Source organism: Pholcus phalangioides, unplaced genomic scaffold (genome assembly GCF_987345545.1).
Source record: "Pholcus phalangioides strain wild (caught in Gottingen) unplaced genomic scaffold, Ppha-v1.0 ptg000010l_1, whole genome shotgun sequence".
Lineage (NCBI taxonomy): Eukaryota > Metazoa > Arthropoda > Arachnida > Araneae > Pholcidae > Pholcus > Pholcus phalangioides.
The window spans coordinates 20406026-20426795 of NW_028301603.1; the positions used below are offsets into that span (position 1 = coordinate 20406026).

The window sequence follows — 20770 nt, forward strand, 5'->3', positions numbered from 1 at the left end:
TATGATATTACTTGGTGAAACTCTAGAGGTGTATTGTAAGATTTTTCAGGTGAGGGGATAACCGTTTTAAGTTTCGTTGTTAAACTTTCGAAATCAGCATAAATTACAAACGGATGCTTCACCATTAACTTGAATTCTTTAAAATTTAACTGCGGATTGTCAGGCATTTTTATTGCTTGAGGTTTTTGGTTCATACAAAAAAATTCATGCCTGTCAAGGCTATGTTTTCGGTGAAATCCGAGAAGACAGTTCCTACAGTAATGATGTACGCCTGGCTTTGAATATAAAAATCGATTTATGTTAAGAATTAAAAAGAAGTGATCTTTGAAAAGCAACAAATCTACAAACTTTTTAAATTTGTATTTGCTTATATATAAAGGGTAAACATTACTTTCAAATCCGAAAACATTTATAGAGATTTTGTTTAATTTTTCAAAGGTTGGGATTTTAGACATCGTCATAGGAAATTCAAGTTGTTTCATATTGAAATATTTCACATATTTTGTGTACTTTGTAACTCGTTGCTTGTGAGACCGGGAAGGAAAAAATTTTGCAATTACACAATAAATGAAACATAAATTATCACTACATTGAATATTTAGTACAGCTTTTTTGTTATTTAATTTCTCAGGTAGATTTGTATGACACCCACCTCTCCATTGATGATACACACCAATATGGATGTTAATTTTTTCTACTCTATATATTTTCCAACCCGAACCTTGAAATATATAAGATTCAATTGAGTTTAGAACCTTAGAAAATGCATCCTTCAATTTTGTATTTATTAGATTCACAGTTAGAACTATTTGCGTAGATGAATTGAAATATGCATACCTGAAGTTAGTGTCGGTATCTAAATTCTTGATGAAAATTATAGTCAGAATGATAAAAAATTTTATGCTTTGTTGCCTTAAATGAGACTTGATTATTTTCTTGATTTCGCTCTTATTGTTAATTAATGCCCCGAGCGGATCTACTGCATTTTGTAACAATTTTGTGTAGTTTACTATGTAGCCATTGAAGGATGATTTTTCGGTTGCAAACATTTTTTGGAAAGGGGACAGCTGTGACATGTAAATTCAAAATTTTACTTCCAAAAACTAGACTTTATAAGCTAGCAAATAAATGAATCGAGTATATAATAAAATCACACTACAAATCACAATTACAATAGTAAATATTATAACGTCCATACCATGTTTCCCATTAATAAGCATTACGTAAAAATAATGCCAAGTTCTATAATACACCACTCCCTGTAAATCAATATCAAATAGACATCATTCTATAAGCTCTCCCCGTCTAAATAACACAAATCATTCATATAGTTTCACGAAGTCGGAGACACTTTGTAACCCCTTCATTAGGTTATCCAACATTTCCAGATTCACATTGAACCGATTTTTTATCAGACCATTTTCGAGTCTGTAGAAATTGAGATAATTTGCCTTTTTATACTCAGTAGTTTCAAGGCAAATTCCTTTCCCCACATAAATTTTATAGTTGGGGATGTCCTTTGGTTTGTTGACGAAATCGTTCAACAAAATTAGGTCAAAGTTCATCTCATTATTCGATTTTTTTTGCAGTAGATGATTCCCGATTGGAGGAGATGAGATATTCTCTTCAATGTCAAAATCTCTTCTCTTCTGTTTTTTCTTCAACAGAGAGCTAGCTAAGAAAATGAAATTTTTTGAATAAACAGGTCTGAAGTATGATAAGAATCACCATTATTTTATATTTAAATTCCAAGATTAGTTAGAATTAAAATTCAAATTTTTTTCCACTTACTACTCAAGTTTTTATTTCTCCTTTTCAATTTCTTTTCGATTTGGGATATGGTATCTGAACCAGTCTCTAAAAATTTATTGAAAAATTAAATTTATTTTTAAATTCAAGATATACGTCTTTGTTTAAACCTAGAATATCAACTCTGTGTACTCTGATACGTATACCAAGAAGAATCGATAGTTTAAGTACCATACAGTTTTTATTTTAGTTAGTATTCTAGGGTAAAAAAGTAATAATGAAAATAATAAATAGCCAATAAGTTAAGTACACTTACCCGATTCGCTCATGATGATGACTTGTAGATGCTTAAGATGCAGAGATCCAAGAGCTCTGAAGTGAATGTGAGTTAGCTCTGAGACTGGATGAGTTTAAATACTTTTTCCAGAAATGACCTATAGTTTTTGAAGGTTATCTTAAACGTTTGACAACCCCTTGGTCTCACCTTGACAACGACCCTCTTCATGAAAGTTTAATAACCCACAGCACTGGAGTGCATGTGGGTGTGTGTAGGTAGTCTCTTATCCCACATACCAGAAATTCCCAATTAAGCAAACAAGATGCTAAATAACCGAACGGAGACAGGAGATTGATTGTACGACTATTTTTATTTTTTCTATACATTTGCCTACATGGCTTACATATTAAAATCATGAAAGTTACAACATACTGGTACAAAAAGTTTCTTTCAGTTTTATCAGATGGTGATCAAACACTCGTTATCGTAGTCCATCATCTTCTTGCTTTGTTTGTTGAATTGAGGAGCACCAAGATTCAAATCTTTCACAATCTCAGAGTTGCTGAGAATTTTGAAATATCCCAGCTTTAATGGTAGCGTTTCAGGAACGTCAATTGCACTCGTAGTTGCAGCTTGAATACATTCTAGTATTGTAGAATACAACTTTTCACTGTAGAAATATGGTTTGTATTCCTTATCGCTTTCATTTGCTCTATACAAGAATATGAATCCGTATCGCTCCATCACTTGAGTTATTATGAAATCGACTTGGTTATTTTTTTTCAATTTATAGAGAAAGCACCTGTCACAGACTTTGATTGGTTCAAACAGAATATATTATATACCAGAAAACCGGTTTCTTACCAATAAATTTATGGAATTTCATTCTTTGATAAAAATCATGCTAGAGCATGTTTGACATATATCTGAGAGCGAATCAGCGCTAATTAACTCAAAATTATTTTTCACAAATTCTTCAACCACATTCTCACTGTATTCAGTGTTTCTAGATAATCCATGCAAAGGCTTTTTTCTAGCTATATGCCATAAAAAATACAAACAGAAATGTCCACAACTTTTTGAATACGGTCCTTGGTATGTGATTTCATTCCACTCTAAAAATCTAGCGTTGTCATAAATAAATTTGCGTATTTTCAAAATCTTAGGTCTCGTACCATAACTACAGAAATAATAACATTTTCCGTTTTCAAAATAAATAGCAACCCAATGACTTCCAGGTTCGCTAGCAGGGTCTAAATTCACAATGAATGCTTTGAAATGTTTAGTTTTTTCAGGGAGTCTATCACACGCATAAACTCCACCAAAAATGTCTTTCAGAACAGGATCGTTCAGAGCCAACGTCCACAGCGTTACAGTGTCCATTTTTTAATAATCAATATAAATGTTTCTAGCCTTGTCGATTTCAATAACGTTATGGAATTCTGCATACACTATCAAATTCACCGTTTCTGATAAGGGCTCAGCAAATTTGAGATCGATGCTTAGAGAAGAGTTGCTTACCGGCGAGCTATGGCTTTCGTCTGCATTATAATCCACGCTTAAATCGAAGGCGTATAAACATAGATTATCTTTGAAGTTTGTATAAGCTATGTTTATGTCTTGATTGTGTAGATCGTTAAATAAGCTCATATAGCTTCTTGCATACAAGTTCAAATCATATTGAGGGGTGTACGGTTTTGAAGGTATCATCTGATTATCTTTTAGAATGCAGATGTAATTCACTCCATAGTTTTTAAAGTTGAATGGATTCTTTTTGAAATTACCATTGAATGCGGCATTCGATACCAATCCAACGATGATTCGAGTGGGATTAGGTCCTATATATACATTGTTAACAGTATTAGACTGAACACCAGAACCGAGCGTAAAACTTTTCACATCAACCCTCCTGATAGGTAACTTAACTACTGCGTGTTCCAAAGCCTTTTGTTGAGCTAGAAATATGCTCGGTGACACTGAAACTTTTCGAATGAGTAAAGCTGCATGTTGTATGAGGAGTTTATAATTTTCACTAGTCCCCATCAAAACAAATGCTTCTTTGCTGCGTTCAAATTTTAATCGAAGTGAGACATTTGGAATTATAAGTTTACTTTGATGAGTCAAATCTAAATGAAGAGGGGAGACTAGGTCAACTGTAGCGCTGTTTTTCGTAAACGCATATCGTTTAGCTAAACCAATGTTGAAAGGTCTTACTGCTTTTGTGGGATCTGGCTCATCTGCAGAGCTTGGTGTATCATGAGAAAAAAGTCCTGCAGTAAGGTAGGTGTTTTGAGCTTTTTCGGGATAGAACAATAAGGCTTCCAAAATGCTTCGATAACCATAATTTGGATTAGATGATATTAATTTATCATTGAGGTACACAGACACTTGAGAAGCCCATGTATTACCGATATAATTAATCACACTAACTTTATCACTTGCTTCATCAGTATTTGATCCATCAGCTTTCACAACTTTGACTTGTAAATGTATCAGAGCATTAGATAAGTCAAGATAATGTTCACTTGATCCGGGTACAAAGAATTCAATAGGGGATTTATCACTTATACTTGACACTGGACGAACTTCAACAAGCGAAGAATTCTCTATAGCTAACTGCACAGGATTTTCCGAAAACAATTCTAGTTCAGATTTCAGACAGTAACATTTATTTTTCTGCATGTTTTATGAAAATATATCAATGTCTTTATTTCCTTTCCGTTTTTTGCTTCTCTTTGATGGTTTCTGTTTGGTTTTTCGCCTTTTTATAGCCCCTCCAGATTGTAATTTTCTCAAAACATCGTCTTTTATACTCCCTCCAGTTTCTTTTAATCGATCTTTCGCAGATTCTTTAAAATTTCTTCCGCCAATTACATCTTCTGCAACTCTGCTTCCTGTTTTAATTAGCTGACGGCCAAGATATTTTCCAGCCGAAAAAATCATTGGAATGGCATAACGACCTAAATTTGACCAGAATCCATATCCTCTCTGATATCTAGAGCCTTGAAAATATGGGACATTTCCTCCGGCTTGATTACAATAATATTCAGTGCATTCAGAAACAGGTAACATGTTCAGGTTGCAGCTAGGCTACTTTGATTTTATACTTTTCGGGGTTGTTTTCTAAAACTGAGTACTAAGAACACTTTCCCTGAAGTAAAGGTTACGCGGGATCCGCTACTGTTTCGTATCTCTATTTCTATTGTATCGAAATATTTTTTTCTCACTGGAAAGTATAAAGGTGATGAATAAGTTTGAACTATCTGTTCATTTTCATCTTTTAAAACAGGAATTATACGTAGAAGTGGAGCGCTGACATCACCCACTCTACTATATGATGTAATGTCGCAATAAACAAAAAGCTCGGACTGACCTGCCGTTAAATCTAGAGGGTATTCACTGGTATAGATTCCTTCTTCAAATGATGAATCGCTAAACCCTAGCATATCTTTTAACTCATCGCAGAAGACAATTTCATGCTTTTTAGGAACTTCCATCTCCACTTTCTTACTGGGCAATATTCGCATAGAAACTTTTTTAAAGCTCGACAGAAACGTTTCTGGAATAGTATATAGACCAACAGGTATTTCTAAGTTATCAGATTTATGAACTTTTTCTTTCTGTTTGATCGGTTTTTCAATAATTTTAAAGTACTCCATATTTTCTAACACACTTTTGTTGATATCTTTTTCATTAAAATTAAAAAAAGTAATAGATTCTATTTCTTTCTCATTTTCATCTATACTAAAAATATTGCTAAGAATAGGAGCATGTCTCTTGCTAATTAACACAGCATAATTTGGCATGATATCCATAATGACAGTATTATCATCTCGATAAAACGTAACAACATTTCTTCCCACGATGGAATTGATGTTTTCATTCAGATTTTTGATTAAGTCACCATCGAAAGTTATTGGAACGGTAAACGTAGGATTTTCAATTTTATTTCTGTTGATTACTTCAATATATTGTCCTGAAATATTAGAATATGTTGGTCTGAATCTAAATTCACCTGATTTATTGATGATTATATCTTCTTCAGCTAAGTATAACATATATAGCATCTTTGGTGCATGTTCTTTTGTGATACGAACTTCATAACCCTCAGGAATATTCAGATGAACGTTATCGTTTTCTAATCGAAACGATAGCTCTTCTTTTTTAAGATAATATGCAATGTTTTCATTAATAGTATCAAATATATTCTCATTTTTCTTGCCATCATGAGTTAAAAACATTGATATTTTATAAGTTCTCTCTTCACCCACTTCTATTTCGTCTTCATAAGATACTTTATATCTGTTGTTAACATCAGTGACATTCCACCAACTCCTGTTACAGATTATTTCAACAAGTCCAACTTCATAATCCATTTCCGTGAAATTAATAGGAGATGCTAATTTTGTTATGAAATGGGATTGAGTATTCGATTTGAACATAGTTGAACTGGCATTACTAGCCAATGTTACATAAAACTGAGAATTCATTTCAGCCATGATTGCTTTATCCACTGGTTGAATTTATCTGGAAATCCTCTAAACTTCACTAAAATCTCCTTATTCCGTCCAGATCCTCGAGATCGTAAAATCGTATCCACTTTCCAGTAATCGGTAAAATCTTTTTTAACTAATTGTAACTCTGGGGAATAGAAACGCCCGCTAATAATTTCTCCAGCAAGGTCTTTCAACTTATAAGTATGTGGAACGGTGTTGTATCTTCTATGAATCAAAAATATTTCATCACTCCATTGAGGTAAATATCCTTTCCGGAATGGTATTTTTCTTTTAGATATTCTCACTTGATCGTTTTCTCGAAACTTGAATCTTTTTGTTAAGACGCTTTCATCGAATACAGCATATGATTTTGGTTTGTAATTTTTCTTATGCACTTTGATAGGTGAGATTCCTATGCTATTGTGGATCGTGTTGTTGTAGCACTTTATGATGTCGGGTAAAATATCAATATATTTATAGGAATTTCGATGTTCGAATATTCTGTATATTTTCGTTTTTATAGTTCTGATGAGTCTCTCTACTAACGAACACTTTTTTTCAGAATAAGACGAAAAATGGTGGATGCCTTGTTTTTTAAAAAAATTTCGTACTTTTGCGTTGTAAAACTCGCTACCTCTATCTGTTTGAAGTTTTTTAGGTTTATCAACTTTGAACAATTTTTTATACGCTTGTAAAACACTGTCCTGTGTTTTATTTTTTAATGGTATAACATATGCATATCGACTAAAACAATCAATGTTAATCAAGATATACTTAAAACCATTGTTAAATCGTGCATATTTGGAAAAATCAATAAGATCCCCTTGAAACTGAAAAGATTTATCTTTCACCACCGTTTCAAGCCGTAAAAAAGAGTGCTTTGAAGGTTTATAAAGTGTGTAAACATCTTGAGAGGCTAACCACCTTCCAACATCTCTCGGTGCGATTCCTGAAGATTCCGCCAAGCGGGATACGCCTCCGAAACCACCTGGGTTGCGATAATCGTAATAAATTTTACTTAGTAAGGCTTCCATTTTTCTACAAGGTCACTTAGTTTTCTCCCTCTCACTGAGACTTGATAACGTTGCGGATCTTCTTCATCTCCGTATGTAGGTCTGAAATATGCAGAGGTTTCTGGACTCTGCTGTGAAGGCAATGGCTCTTCTGGAATTAATGACGTGAGGTATTTGTTAGCAATAAAAGACCTAGGTATATTTTGCGTCTTCAAACGTTCATAAAATTCATAGAACCCGAGGGGAGCAGTTTCTGTTTTCTTTGAACGTGATATAAATGAGAATATATCCGCAATATTTGATTTCAATATAGATGGTGAATTTTGAATTTTAATCTCACCTTTTTCATTGAAATTTATACCAGCTTTTTCCATTTTGTAAAGTATATCAGGAACAAACCTTTCATAGCGTTTAGGAACTGCCAACATAATTTCATTATAAATATCTGCAGGAATATTTTTTGAAAATTCATCTTCTTTAGTATCCTTCTCTTCTTTAGTATCCATGCTGACCCTAAGTGCTTCATAGGGGGTTTGAATCAAACGAGTATATCGAGTCAAAAGAGAACCTAATAATTTTACTTTTTGATCATCTGGAATTTTCCGTTCATTCATGAGTAAGGAAATTTCATCCTCGATTCTGTTTTCAGGTCTGCTCTGAAACTTTTGCGAATATATGAAGTTCTCAGGCACTAGAGCCATTTTGTTAGCCATTATTCAATTAATTTTCTAACGATCCCTCCGACCGTAGATAAAACTGCTGGAATCAAAAATGGAAGAAAGCCACCACTCTGTTTGATTAATATACTTTTTTTGACTTTATTCGAGAGTGATCTGGAAGCTAAATCACGCATTGCTTTTTTATACCTTCTCAGTTTATTGACATTCACTGGCAAAACACCTCGCAACACGTTATGACAGATTTCACAAAGACATTTCAACTGATCGGGAGACATTGTCTTTAAAATAGCTTTTCTTTGACTTGGAGAAGAACTTTTCAATATGGAAAGGAAATCAACGTTTCTTTTTATGTTATTCATTTTGGAACGTACACCCAATGAATTCCTTTATCATCGGCAAAACAGGAGTCTCGTAATCTCAAAACTTCTACACTTTGAGGATGACAGTCCACGACTAAATAGCCATAATTCTTTGCAACCGCCTTCTTATAAGAATCCCAAAAATAATCAAAATTTCGAGGAAAAGCTTGCTTGCCAAAACTTACTATATTGCTGCAATCACGTTTATTTCGAAATAATATTATGTAATGACTATTCAAACTAATATCTCGCATTATTTTATTTTTTGGATACAAGTTTTGTAAAATCAAAATTACGCTAATCTTATGGTGATGAGAATTCACTGTAAATAACTGAGAAATTTTCTCATCAATTTTAGACATTAAATCATCGATTACAATCAAATCCCAATTTTCTAATGAATCTGGAATTCCTTTTTCAAATTTTATAGTTTTTTCTTCCAAAAGCCAGGGTTGGAATTCTGAACAACACCATAATACATTTTTCAATTTATCACCAAACACATTTTTATGAATCATTGACTTTGCTAGAGTTGTTTTACCTGATTGTGAACAGCCGCAAAGAATAACCGTAGATGGGTGTTTAAATTTTACATCATCAACTTCCACGTTAGTTATGGACATCGCGTGAAGAGGGAAATATTATACTAATTGTGAAACTGAATATGGTCGAAGTCGTAACTAAGGAAAGAAAAACGAAATAATCTCCTTTGTAAACCTCAATTGCAAAAACTGGTTCTCCACTGAAACGATGAAGCCGGTTCACAGACGTGCTGATGTGATAGTTTCTTCACTCGAAAACAAAGTCGTCGACATTGGAGTCGGATGAAGAATTTATAGAATATCAAAACGCGAAATATATTTCCCTAATGTCGATGGTGGTCCAGAGTCGAACCAGCCTATACTACTGACAGCTATTTTTTTTCAAAATCTTTTGAAAATATTTTCTCCCATCGACTACTTGTGAGGATCGAACTGAAGGCATTTTTTATACCCATATTCTATGGGGCTCTAGATTAAACCACCAAAGAATGGCTCTAGGCTGCCTATGAGCATTGAATCGGGTGAAGGAGAAAAATAATTACAAGAAAAAAAAATAGGTTTTATGCAAAATGTTTTTCAAACTAAGAGTTTGAAATACTGGACTGAGTGACTCGCAGAGAAAACAACGAATAAAACTTAAAAAAAATTAAATACTTTTATTAAACAACGCGCTATCCAGAACGCGATATCAGTCGTCGAAGATTTCGCCGCTGGAACGTGACCGCTATTAGCGTATGATGAAAGAAATTCCGGAAATGATGTATTCCATGGAGGAACGTGTGTTTATTGTACCACCGATTAAATCACAGCCCTACTGCCACAAGGTAGAAGCTTTCAAACGCGATTTCAAGTCGCAAAAGGCCCAGATGGGAAAACAATTCGTGAGCTATTCAAAAAATTTCAACAGACAGGCAACGTGGCCGATGCGTTAGTCGGAAATGTGGGTCCCACCTGGTCGTTACACCTGAAAATGCAACGACACTTGCTGCAGTTATTGCACTTGCGGCGTCATCCGAATAAATCGGTCTTCAGGCTTGCAGATGAATCTGGAATCGCGCCATCCAGCGAGGAAAGAATCCTGCGGAAGACATTACACATGTTTCCGTACAAGATTCAATGCTGGCACCGCCATACAAGTTCGAGCTGAACGACAACGACAGGATTTCGCTAACGAGATGCTAAACATGATTGGTTGATGGTTCTGGTTTCATTGTCACCCGAATAGGGTTTACAGACGAGGCGCATTTTCATCTGGATGGTGTCGTTAACAGACGCAATTGGCGATTTTGGGGTACCGAAAACCCACATTTGTCTTACGCACTCCATTGCCGAAAACTTGCCATTTGGGCTGCAATCTCCCGCAAAGGCATCATTGGGCCCTTTTTCTTGCGAGAAACGGTGACGACTGGCCGGTATATTGCGCTTTTGAAACAATTTGTCGCCACTCAACAAGCGTTGGACGATCGACCATGCACGGCGTGGTTCATGCAAGATGCGGCTCGCCCACACCATACACAAGCCGTTTTTGACTTTTTGGACGAATACTTCGATGATAGAGTTATTGCGTTGAACTATTCGACAGTCAAGGGAAAAGGCATGGATTGGCCTCCGTAGTCACCCGACCTCACCTCCTGTGACTACTATCTGTGGGGCACACTGAAGGACATTGTTTACCGCAACAATCTTTTAACACTCGACAAGCTGGAGGAATTGCACTACAGAGAGTCACCGACAATTTCATTCTTCGTTTGCGACATGTGTGTTGTGTGGAAGGTGCACATTTTGAATCGCTTTTGGATGTGAATGCAACGAGGGCTGCTTGCATTATCCACTATGTACAGCCTATTTATGGCAATGCCATCTATCGGTGCAATTTGTAACTAAAATTTTGAGGATTCTTAAGGGTTTAATGCTTCTATTACCGTTTTCTAGGCTGACCATATTTTGTCGAGAGAAATACGGGACATCGCCAAAACCAAAGTTGCCAAATATTGTTGAAATTACGGAAAAATCACAATGGCAGGAAATGAACCATTACTGCAAATTGCAGTGGATTAAAAGAATTCCACGAAAAAAACGTTCAAGACAAATGCGGGAGATTAATATTCTCATTTATAGTTGTAATTATAAAATAATTTGATTTATAAAATGTCAATCTTTGACATGACACGAAGTAGTCTTAGTGTAAAATACGGGAAAAGTCGGGACGACCAAAAAAAACAGAAAATACCGGGACATACAGGACGTACGGTCACCCTACCGTTTCCGAATTATATATTAAAGTTAGGGGTCCTTCGTGAAACACCACCTTACTTCCGTAAGAAAATAATAATACTTATAAACGTTTAACTTTTGAAATTTTTAAAGCATAAACTCTATCATTCAATGAATTCACAATTAATAATTGTAAAAAAAAATATATTTATCGATAAAAATTTGTATTGATTCCTACGAATTTTTTTTTTATTTAGATTAACGCCATCTCCAGTTGACATAGGCTAACTTCAGTTTCGGATTTGTTTTAGTGTCGAATTTTGCTCAGCAGATAGCAGCACAAAATAAAACATTCAACCAATTTTTGAGGATTAATGTGGGCACTATGAAATTTTTAATTATAGATGGTGGCAGGTATTTTCAGCCTAATATTCGCGAGCACCGCTGTGCTGAAGAGATCACCCGGGAGTTCACACATTCAAAAGTTGCATAACTTGGCTGTAAGGGCGGCTCCAGGCCGGGGGTGCTATGGGTGCTCAAGCATACACTGAATCTCTAAATCCGTCTGGCCACACATTAGTCGAAGAACGCCAACCTTCACAACACGTGTTGACGTATTAAATTGTTCTGGAAGGAAATATTCGCCAAGGAACATTGGGCGAGTGTGTAGCCAGATCGTGCCGCTGTTGCGTTTCTTTGCATCGTGGGGGGGGGGGGGGGGGGGGGGGGGAAAGAAGCAAATATTTGCAAATGACTTTTGGGCCAGACTTGATAATAGTATGGCCCTGGCTTTACTGATTTTCAGTAAATTTATAGTGAACAAGAATTTTTATAAATAAGAGGCCTAGAGTTCGGTGATCTTCTTCGTTTGGAGTTCTTCATGCGGGGCCATGTCAACATCATTGGTCCTCGGGCAAATTCATGTTCGGGAGTCCTGTGCTTGGCTGGAAGTAACAGCTCACGAATTTACATATTCACTCGAAAATCATAGTACTAGATCTCATATGGACATGATGTTCCGGGGCCAATCCCTGGTTGTGTGGAGAGTTCTGCTAGATCCTCGAAGTAGTCACACTTTTTGAATGTTTCATTTAAAAACTGTCTTACACCCGATTTTTTTTTTTCACAGCTCTGTGCCCCCCCCCCTTCCCATAGAATATCCAATATTCCAATTGTGGTCTTAAGAATCTAAGACCGTAAGAGGCCCTAGGGCCTCAAGGGTCTCCCCATTGAAAAGTCTCGCCGCAGAGAGCAACAGGCCTACAACGGTAAAATCTTCGATCAATAGTGAGTGAAGTGTATTAATTAATTATTAATTGATACACTAAAATCTTCAAACATTAGACTTCACGCATAGTTAAAAAATATGCGGTAGATGGCAGCACTATAACAAGCATTACACAGAAACAAGCTTCACGTTAGGTTCATAACACAGACATGCACGTCACAACATGTACCAATTCGTTAGAAATTCCGCAGAGGAATATGGACGAGGTACATGTGTGACTTAGTAGTAGTGGTAATGTTTCGGGGTGATCCGTAAATAAAACACGAGTTCTTTAAATGATCTGGAACTGTAGTGCTTGCCACTTAGGTGATCTTTAAATGCGCCTCGGGTCACTTAAGTGATAATGAAATGTGCCGCGCTTCACTGAAGTGTTCTGGGAATGTGCCGTTGGTTACTCAAGTAATCTTTAAATGCGTCACTTGGTTTATTTTTATAGGACCCGGGTTTAAACCCTACCGTCGCTACAGTGGTGGTCGGCTGAAGTTGGTTTCCTGTGGTTCCCAACTTCGAGGCGCAAATGCAGGGACCGATTTCTCCGTTAAAAAGTCTCGTCACTGAGAGCAACAGGCCTACAACGATGCAGTTATTCAACCATTACACTTCACTCATATTTAGAGAAACTGATGGCAGATGGCGGCATCACACACAACAAACACTGCACAGAAACAAACTTCACGTCAGGTTCATGACACGTACACTCATATTCCAGCATGTACCAATTCGTTAGAGGTTCCTCAGAGGAATATGGGCGAGGTGTATGTTTGGTTTGCTAGTTAATTTTCACAGAATCAGGTTTGAGGGGATCGTGGGCCACATCAGATTACTCTGATGGCCACGGTATTTAACATTAACAAAATTTTGGTCCGCTGGCCACGGGTTGAGTTCGTATGCTTTAGACTACCGACACCGCGGGCCATGGGTATGATTTAGATTACAGCAAAGGTATAGCAGCCAATTTTGGCTTATTTTTAGAAAATCCTTGGAATATTTCGGTGCTAATTAGCTTTTGAATTTCCTTAATGACAAAAAAAAAAAAAAGACAAGACATAAGTACAGTATTATCAGAAAATCATATTTGACTCATATCCATGTACGGATGGATACACTATGGCACATTTCTTTTCCTTTTTCTGATCCAGCAGAAACTTCTAGAAATTGTTCGTCGGCAAACACTCTGATTAGCCACCATGTAGCAAGGACAGCAGTAATTTTTTGCACGGCTATACACTCTGATTGGTCATCTCTGGAATCGAGACGGCAGTAATTTTTTGTACGGCTTCGGCGTGTTGTATTTACCGACAGTCACCTTCACGAACAGCGAGGCTGGAGCGATCGACTGACCTTCTTTGTTTTCTAGGATGATGTGACGGTAACCTAGTGAAATAAAAAAAAAACAGAGGTGTATATCATACACACTCCAAAAGTCTGTTTCCCTTTTGGAGTTAAGACATTTTTCTTGAACTTCTAGAACAAATCAAATACAAATACAAGGCCACAACAGGCAAAATGCCCAACGACGTGGCCCATAAAACTATGGATGTCATATATTTCAAAAATACAGCAACCCAATTAAAAATCGTTTTGAAATTTCGGTCACTTGATTTTACACTTAGATTATGATTTTATTATTGTTATGATTGTAATGTATATTTTGTAATGTATGCTTTTTTATGAATAAATTGCCAGAGGTATCCAGTCCGTGTGGACAATGAGCCGATATTGCCATATGGCGATGTGGCCTCGGTATCTTTCGGTTTGACTGTCACTTGAACCCTGTGCTTGTACTCACAATGTCCAGTAAAAATTTAGTCACGAGTGCATTATTTGCGAAAGACTACTGGGACAGACTTGATACTAGTGTGACCCTACCTTTAGTGATTTTGAGTAAAAATTTATAGTGAACAAACATTTTATAAACAAGAGGCCTCGAGTTCAGCGAAATTCTCTTCTATGTTTGGGGTTTTTTATGAGGGACCGTGTCAACATCAATGGCCCAACAGGGAACCGACAAAAAAAAATTAAATAATAGAAAAAGGTTTTTGACCAACCCCCCGTATGATATGGTGTATACAAATCATTTGCAGTTTTTTTTTTTAACTTTCACAAAATATTGTACTAACTTTGCGAAATACTTTTCCGTGAGAATAGCACGTATATTCACGAAGATATAAATTTTTTTTCCCCATAAAAATTTCAATTTTCATCGCATGATTTTCGCTTATAACATGTGGAGTTTTCAACCAATTTTTATGAAATTTACAGAAAAATTGGCAAAATACATGAGATACCATGTGTGGGAATTCAAAATGTGATAATTCATTATTCAAACATTTTTAAAGTAAATAGTTTTAAAATGTGTGCGCGCAAGAAATATGTATATATATATATATTTTTATGATTTGGTTGCCAGATATACAGTGCACTTTATGCAAAAAATTTCAGTTGAATGTAGTGACAATTCAGAAAGGTGTATGCGTGATATCATGAGCTATAATTTAAGTTACTGGCTGAGAGTACTTGGATAAGGGATTTTCCACAAATTGGTATTTCGATTATTTTCTGTCACTTGATTATTTCGTTCAGTTTCTTCATTTTGACATTATTAACGCGTGTTATGTTCAAGAATTTCTCTAAAAAAGCATGAGATACGTCTTCGTTCATTCACTTGAAGCTGTGGGCTTATTTTTTAATTAATCAAATGACATAAAATGATCGAAATATCAATTTGTGGAAAATCCTTAGCCAGTAACATAAATCACAGCTTACGCTTTCTCATATATATTTTTCTGAATTTTCACGACATTCAGCTGGAATTTTTATAGCAGTTGCATTATATATCTGGCAACTAAATTATGAAAAAAAAATGAAATCCGTATTTTCTGATCATTGCACGATAAAAAAAATCATTTATTAAAAATGCTCATATCACATTGAATAATAAACGGTCACATTCTAAATTCCTACACAGGGTGTCACCTGTGTATAATGCCAATTTTTCTTTGAATTTTATAAAAATTGGTTGCCGAATCCGCATGTTATACGCGAAAAACATACGATGAAAATTGGAATTTTTATATAAAACATCCATACCTTCGTGAATATACGTGCTATTCTCACGAAAATGCACACATGTATTGAACACAGTTAGAAAATTACAAATCATTTGTAGTTTATCACACAAGGTTGATCAAGACCTTTTTCTCTTATTAGTTTTTGTCGGTCTCCTATATAAATGCACTCATGACTAAATTTTCACTGGAAATTGTGAGTACAAGCATAGGGTCCACGCAGAGGCGGATTTAACGGCGGTCGCACTGGGCGCCACGACTTCGCAATGGCCCCAAAAAACTCAAACTTCATATTTTTTTCTAATTTAAGGGGCCCAATATTTTCTTTTAAGCCTGGGGCCTCGACCGACTTTAATCCGCTACTGGGTCCACGTGACCAAAATTTCAGAACGATTTGACCAGTATTTTTCTAGAAATTCGAGAAAAATGTCTAAATTCCAAAAAGGACACAAACGTTTTGGAAACAGTTTATGACATGATATAACATTTTTTGAGCATGATCTTTGTTTTGAAATGTTTGACGGATCTCAAACCTTTTATCGCCGGCTTTGTAATATATATTTTCTCGTGTCACCCCCCCCCCCCCATCCAAGAGTGGGACCTTTCATATTATTACTTTTTGAGTACATTTATAGTAAACAAAATTTTTTTGATAAAATAAGGTCAATGCTGCACCCTTGGCTTAAAGTTCAGTGAGATTACTTTTTGTTTTGGTTCATGGGCCACTGGGGAAAGTGATATTCTGGGCCTAGGTGTGAATATGGCCAGTTCTGCTGGATTCTGAAAGTAGTGTCACGCTTTTCTCCTGAATATTTAATTCATTTAAATATTCAGGAAATTTAGTTTCATTTAAATTTCCTCACTTTTTTTCTTTTCATAGTTCCTTGTGCCCACTTCTCAACCAGCTGTCATGACTCTTCCGCTTGATTTTCACGCGTGGCCGCACTTAGAATATCCCAGGACAGCGGGGGGCATGTCAATGAAATGAAGTGTACGATCTCTGAAAGCAAAATCAGGACTAACTGGGACACAACACCACACGGTTAACAATAGCCCACCATTACATAGGAACTACTAGCATAGGTGTCACTTGACTGCTGGAAGTATCACTTTTTCGCCACTGGATGATTTAATTTTTCCCCGGGTTTTTTTTTGCTGTGCAGTTTCACCTAATTGGTTCTTGATCAGGAAAAATGAATCGGCCAGGTTTTTTTGCCGGAATTATCATGACAGGATCTGGTAAAATCGGAAATTGGGGTGAAAAACAACGATCATCTCAGTAACATCATCAGCATACGCAAATATGCCCAAGCCGAAATTATAGTGTTATTTTGCAGGAAAAAACGTAAACCCCCGAAAAGAAAAAAAATTGAACCCCCCCCCCCCCCCCGAGAAAATTCTGCGTACGCCTATGACCATCAGAGCCCTCTTTTGGTGAAAATAAAAAAAATGAACTTGTGAAAAATTTCTCCTTTTTTTTGGGAATGTATCACTACCATAAATCACGGAATTTTAATTTTTCACTTACGCAATTATTTAAAACAAACAGTGTTTGTCTTACAGTGTGTTAATCTGTCAGAATACATTCCAGTAATTCCATAATGAAGCCACCTTGTGACCGAAAGCACAAAACGTTCGATATTACGGTAGTGGGAAAATGCTCGAGAAAAATAAGGGAAAATCAACTTCGGAAAATACGGGGCAATGCCAATTATCGCCAAAAAAAGATGCTAAAAGTTAGCAAAGTCGCTAATCGCGTAGATGAATCTCCACTTCAAATTGCAGTGAATCGGATTGGATTTTGATTTTTTTGGCGCAAGTACCATCAAATTGCAGTGAATAAAAAAAAAAACAAAAAAAAACATGACGAATGTATGAGAAGAATACTCTTGTTTGTAGTTGTAATTATCGTAATGTAATTCCTGAATTGAAAAGATTAAAACATTCGTTGATTTGAAGAATAAAACGAAGAATTAAAAGTCAAGTTGGCTTCGTTGGAAATACGTCAAAAACAGACAATTTCGAAGCCCAATTTACCGTATTTTTCGCGAGAAAATATGGTCAGCCTAACTATAAAAAGCTTCCCTCCCACTTCCGGTTTTTTTTGCTTGAATTGTCGGATAAGAAAAAGGTATGAATTCTTTCATGAAAACCGCAAGTTGAGGGGAAACTCCTAAAAAATTTTCAGTAAGGTCATCCGAGTCCCCTTGCGGTGAAAATAAATGAATTTAAGAAAAATCAGCAGCGTCATCTAGCGGGGAGAATGTGTCACTTCTGGCATGTCAAGTGACTCACCCACACTACATACGACTGCTGGAAATGGCACATTTTTCCGCTAGATGACGCTGCTTTCTTTTCCTTTATTTTGAAAGCAATGGACGGCGTTACTAAGATACACCACCAGTGTCATCTTACGGCAAAAATAAAGATTTTCAAGAAAACTTGCGGCGCTATCTAGCGGTGCAAGAGAAATTAAAAAAAAATAGCAGCAGCATGTAGCGATGAAAATACTGAAGAACCAGTTGGAAACACGAATAGCACATGATGATCGTCTTTACTTATGCCACTCTTGCGACTAAACGCATGTTATATTTCAAAATAAGGATCACGGGCTCAGAACATGTTATTCCATCCGTGTTTCGAATTTCGTAATATTTCATGAACATTCTATGGTGTCTCTTGTTCTTCCCATTCGTGTATTTTACAAGCATAAATCGCATTTTCAAAATGGTTTACATTGTAATTTAGGACGTCAGACTCTCACCTTGCGCCATCGAAGTGAAAGGAATAGCGTATTGTCCGAGCATCTCGTTCTTACCGCTGAAATTCTGGTCCTTGACCTTGAACCAGATGATGGCCAGCTCCGGCATGTTCAGCTTCAATAAGAACATCTCCTTCCAGACCGGATTGAAACCTGCAAGAAACATTTATAAGTAAGCAATCCAAAGGGGAATCGTAAGTTATCATGTACAGACAGGGTCGCCCGTTATCAGCTGGGACCGATGCGGAAAAATTTCACGGCTCCTTAGCCCCGATTTTATATCTTTTCTGGGGGGGGGGGGAGGAGGTAATTGGTATCCAAAGGCTCATGCATCATCACAGAATGTACAGGAATGCTGAAAAATATCTATTTCCAGAATTAATCAAAGAAAAGATCCAAGAATTGGTTAAAATTCACAATTAATGAGAGAAAAATCACAAAATTAGAGACGAAAATTCAGAATTAAGGAAATGGAAATTTAGAATTAGATACGAATTCTGAATTAATGAAAGATCCCAGAATATATTGATGAAAATACAGAATTAATGAGAGGAAAAATCCACAGATCCGTGATCATCTTAACATCGGCCGATCATGTGAAGATGATTACGTGGTATATTTTGACTCACCATTATCCTGGACGTAGCTGGTCTTTTTCTTCTGAGAGTCCAGGGGATGTCCGACCACCTTGATTGAGACGTAAGGGTCGACGATGTCGCCTTCGCTCATCTTGCTCGGCCTCGGAAGGTGCTGAGCGCTTATGACCTGCGAATTATTGCCACTCTCGTTAAATGACAGTGTGATTGATGGGTACTGTGTTCAAGATGTTGTTACGTCACACACACACACGCATATGTTAATTTCGTGAAAACTCACCGTCACTGTTAGGAACTGTTGGTAGCTCGGGTCAAGCTTCTCCTTAGGATCGTATGGAACTGAAATATATTCGAAAAACGTTAAAATATTATTACATATTCAAGTCTTTTATTGGCGAGTTTCGGCGAAAATACATTGAATGATCAGAACTGTCGATTTTTGACCTGTTCTGGGAGCATGCAAAGCCTCCTAGACAGAGACTTGTGTGACCAGTAGATCAGCAGGGGTCTATTACGCTCACGTCGTTATACAGCGAGGTCGTTAGTGACGTCACGCCCTTAACGCAAATTCTCAACGAGCCTCATAACGCAAATCTCAGCGATCATGGTCAAAAACTTGATTTTTCTCAGCAACCAGCGGTATGTCGTTATCTATTTTACGAAAAACTCCCTGGTCCGAGAGTTGCGTTAGCTCCGAAAGGGATGGACCAATCGGATAATTTTCTCCGCTGCTGATAATCATCATCACTATCAACGAGTGCTGCAGCACGTGCGTTATTATTATTTTATTTATTTGTACGCGTTAGTGTGTGTTGGTTGTCCCTAATTTTCTAAGCTGCATTTTTTTTAATTCATCCGGATTATTTTTATTTTCATCAAATATTTGAGAAAAAGGTAGGCTATGCACGCACATGATACTGGCGCGGGGAAATTTTCGAAATTATTACGTTTAAAAAATGATTTTCTATTGAAGTTCAATGATGTTATGAATTTCCAAAACGACTATCAACAATATCATCATCATATATTACCATGTTTTTAACACATTTATCTACCGTCTTGATATTAAGTCAAAATCAAGAACAAGTAACCTTTTATTTACATCATTAATTAGAAAATTGGTTTCCTTGTTTCACTCATGAAAATGAAGTGCCACCAAATTTACACTGTTGTTGACGTCTTTTTTATACTCCGATCAGAAAATGCACTCAAGGATTAGAAAAAATTTATTTGTTGATTAATAAAATTTACTTATAGATTTTTTATTTATAAGATTTTTTATAGTGTACAGAGTATAGTGTGTGTGTAATGGTGTTTACTGCATTACACTTCTGTGTACTGCACAGAAAGTAGCAACACTTAATTCATATTACAAAATATCAATGTTATTAAACGAATTAAGAAGGGGAAAATCTGGAGACGTTTAAATATATATTGACGTTGATTTTGAACGAGATGCAAAAAAATATTGAGCAAATTTCAAAATGTCTTGAAAACATCGCGATAGAGAGATTTACCAGTTAAATAATATTGTTACATTGAGATGAGTTTAAGATTAGAATAAAGACATTTCCATGCAAGATTTAAAAAAAAAATAACGTTGTGTAGAGATTTATCTTTGTACCGAGTATAATAATTTATAACGATTTACCACTATGAATAATTTTTTCCAATCAGTATGTGTACAGATAACATTTTAAACGATAATGCTGTCTCTAAATCATGTT

The 20770-nt window shown here is 36.1% G+C and overlaps 3 protein-coding genes across 3 annotated transcripts in view; all 3 read right to left on the reverse strand.

The window, feature by feature from the left end:
• Positions 1–349: 349 nt before the first annotated feature.
• Positions 350–2789, reverse strand: LOC149081086 (uncharacterized). The gene is made up of 3 exons (XM_089237867.1): positions 2066–2789; positions 1792–1857; positions 350–1675 (listed from the first exon to the last, which is right to left on the reverse strand). Exons 1-3 carry the CDS (start codon positions 2076–2078, stop codon positions 1320–1322), a joined length of 435 nt encoding a protein of 144 aa, XP_089093993.1. The 5' UTR covers positions 2079–2789; the 3' UTR covers positions 350–1319.
• Positions 2790–3412: 623 nt separating this feature from the next.
• On the reverse strand, positions 3413–6525 carry LOC149081087 (uncharacterized protein F54H12.2-like). The gene is made up of 2 exons (XM_089238287.1): positions 6042–6525; positions 3413–4668 (listed from the first exon to the last, which is right to left on the reverse strand). The coding sequence occupies exons 1-2, from the start codon at positions 6523–6525 to the stop codon at positions 3413–3415; spliced, it is 1740 nt and encodes a 579-aa protein (XP_089094413.1).
• A 7144-nt stretch (positions 6526–13669) lies between these two features.
• The window catches only part of LOC149081088 (1-phosphatidylinositol 4,5-bisphosphate phosphodiesterase delta-4-like), a 37595-nt gene continuing 30494 nt past the window's right edge, over positions 13670–20770 (reverse strand). The window contains exons 17-20 of the mRNA XM_089237868.1: positions 19324–19382; positions 19077–19212; positions 18451–18600; positions 13670–13992 (exon numbers count right to left, since the gene is read on the reverse strand). Of these exons, the coding sequence (XP_089093994.1) occupies positions 13856–13992; positions 18451–18600; positions 19077–19212; positions 19324–19382 (482 nt within the window). The 3' untranslated portion in view covers positions 13670–13855. The remainder of the gene's footprint in view (positions 13993–18450; positions 18601–19076; positions 19213–19323; positions 19383–20770) is intronic.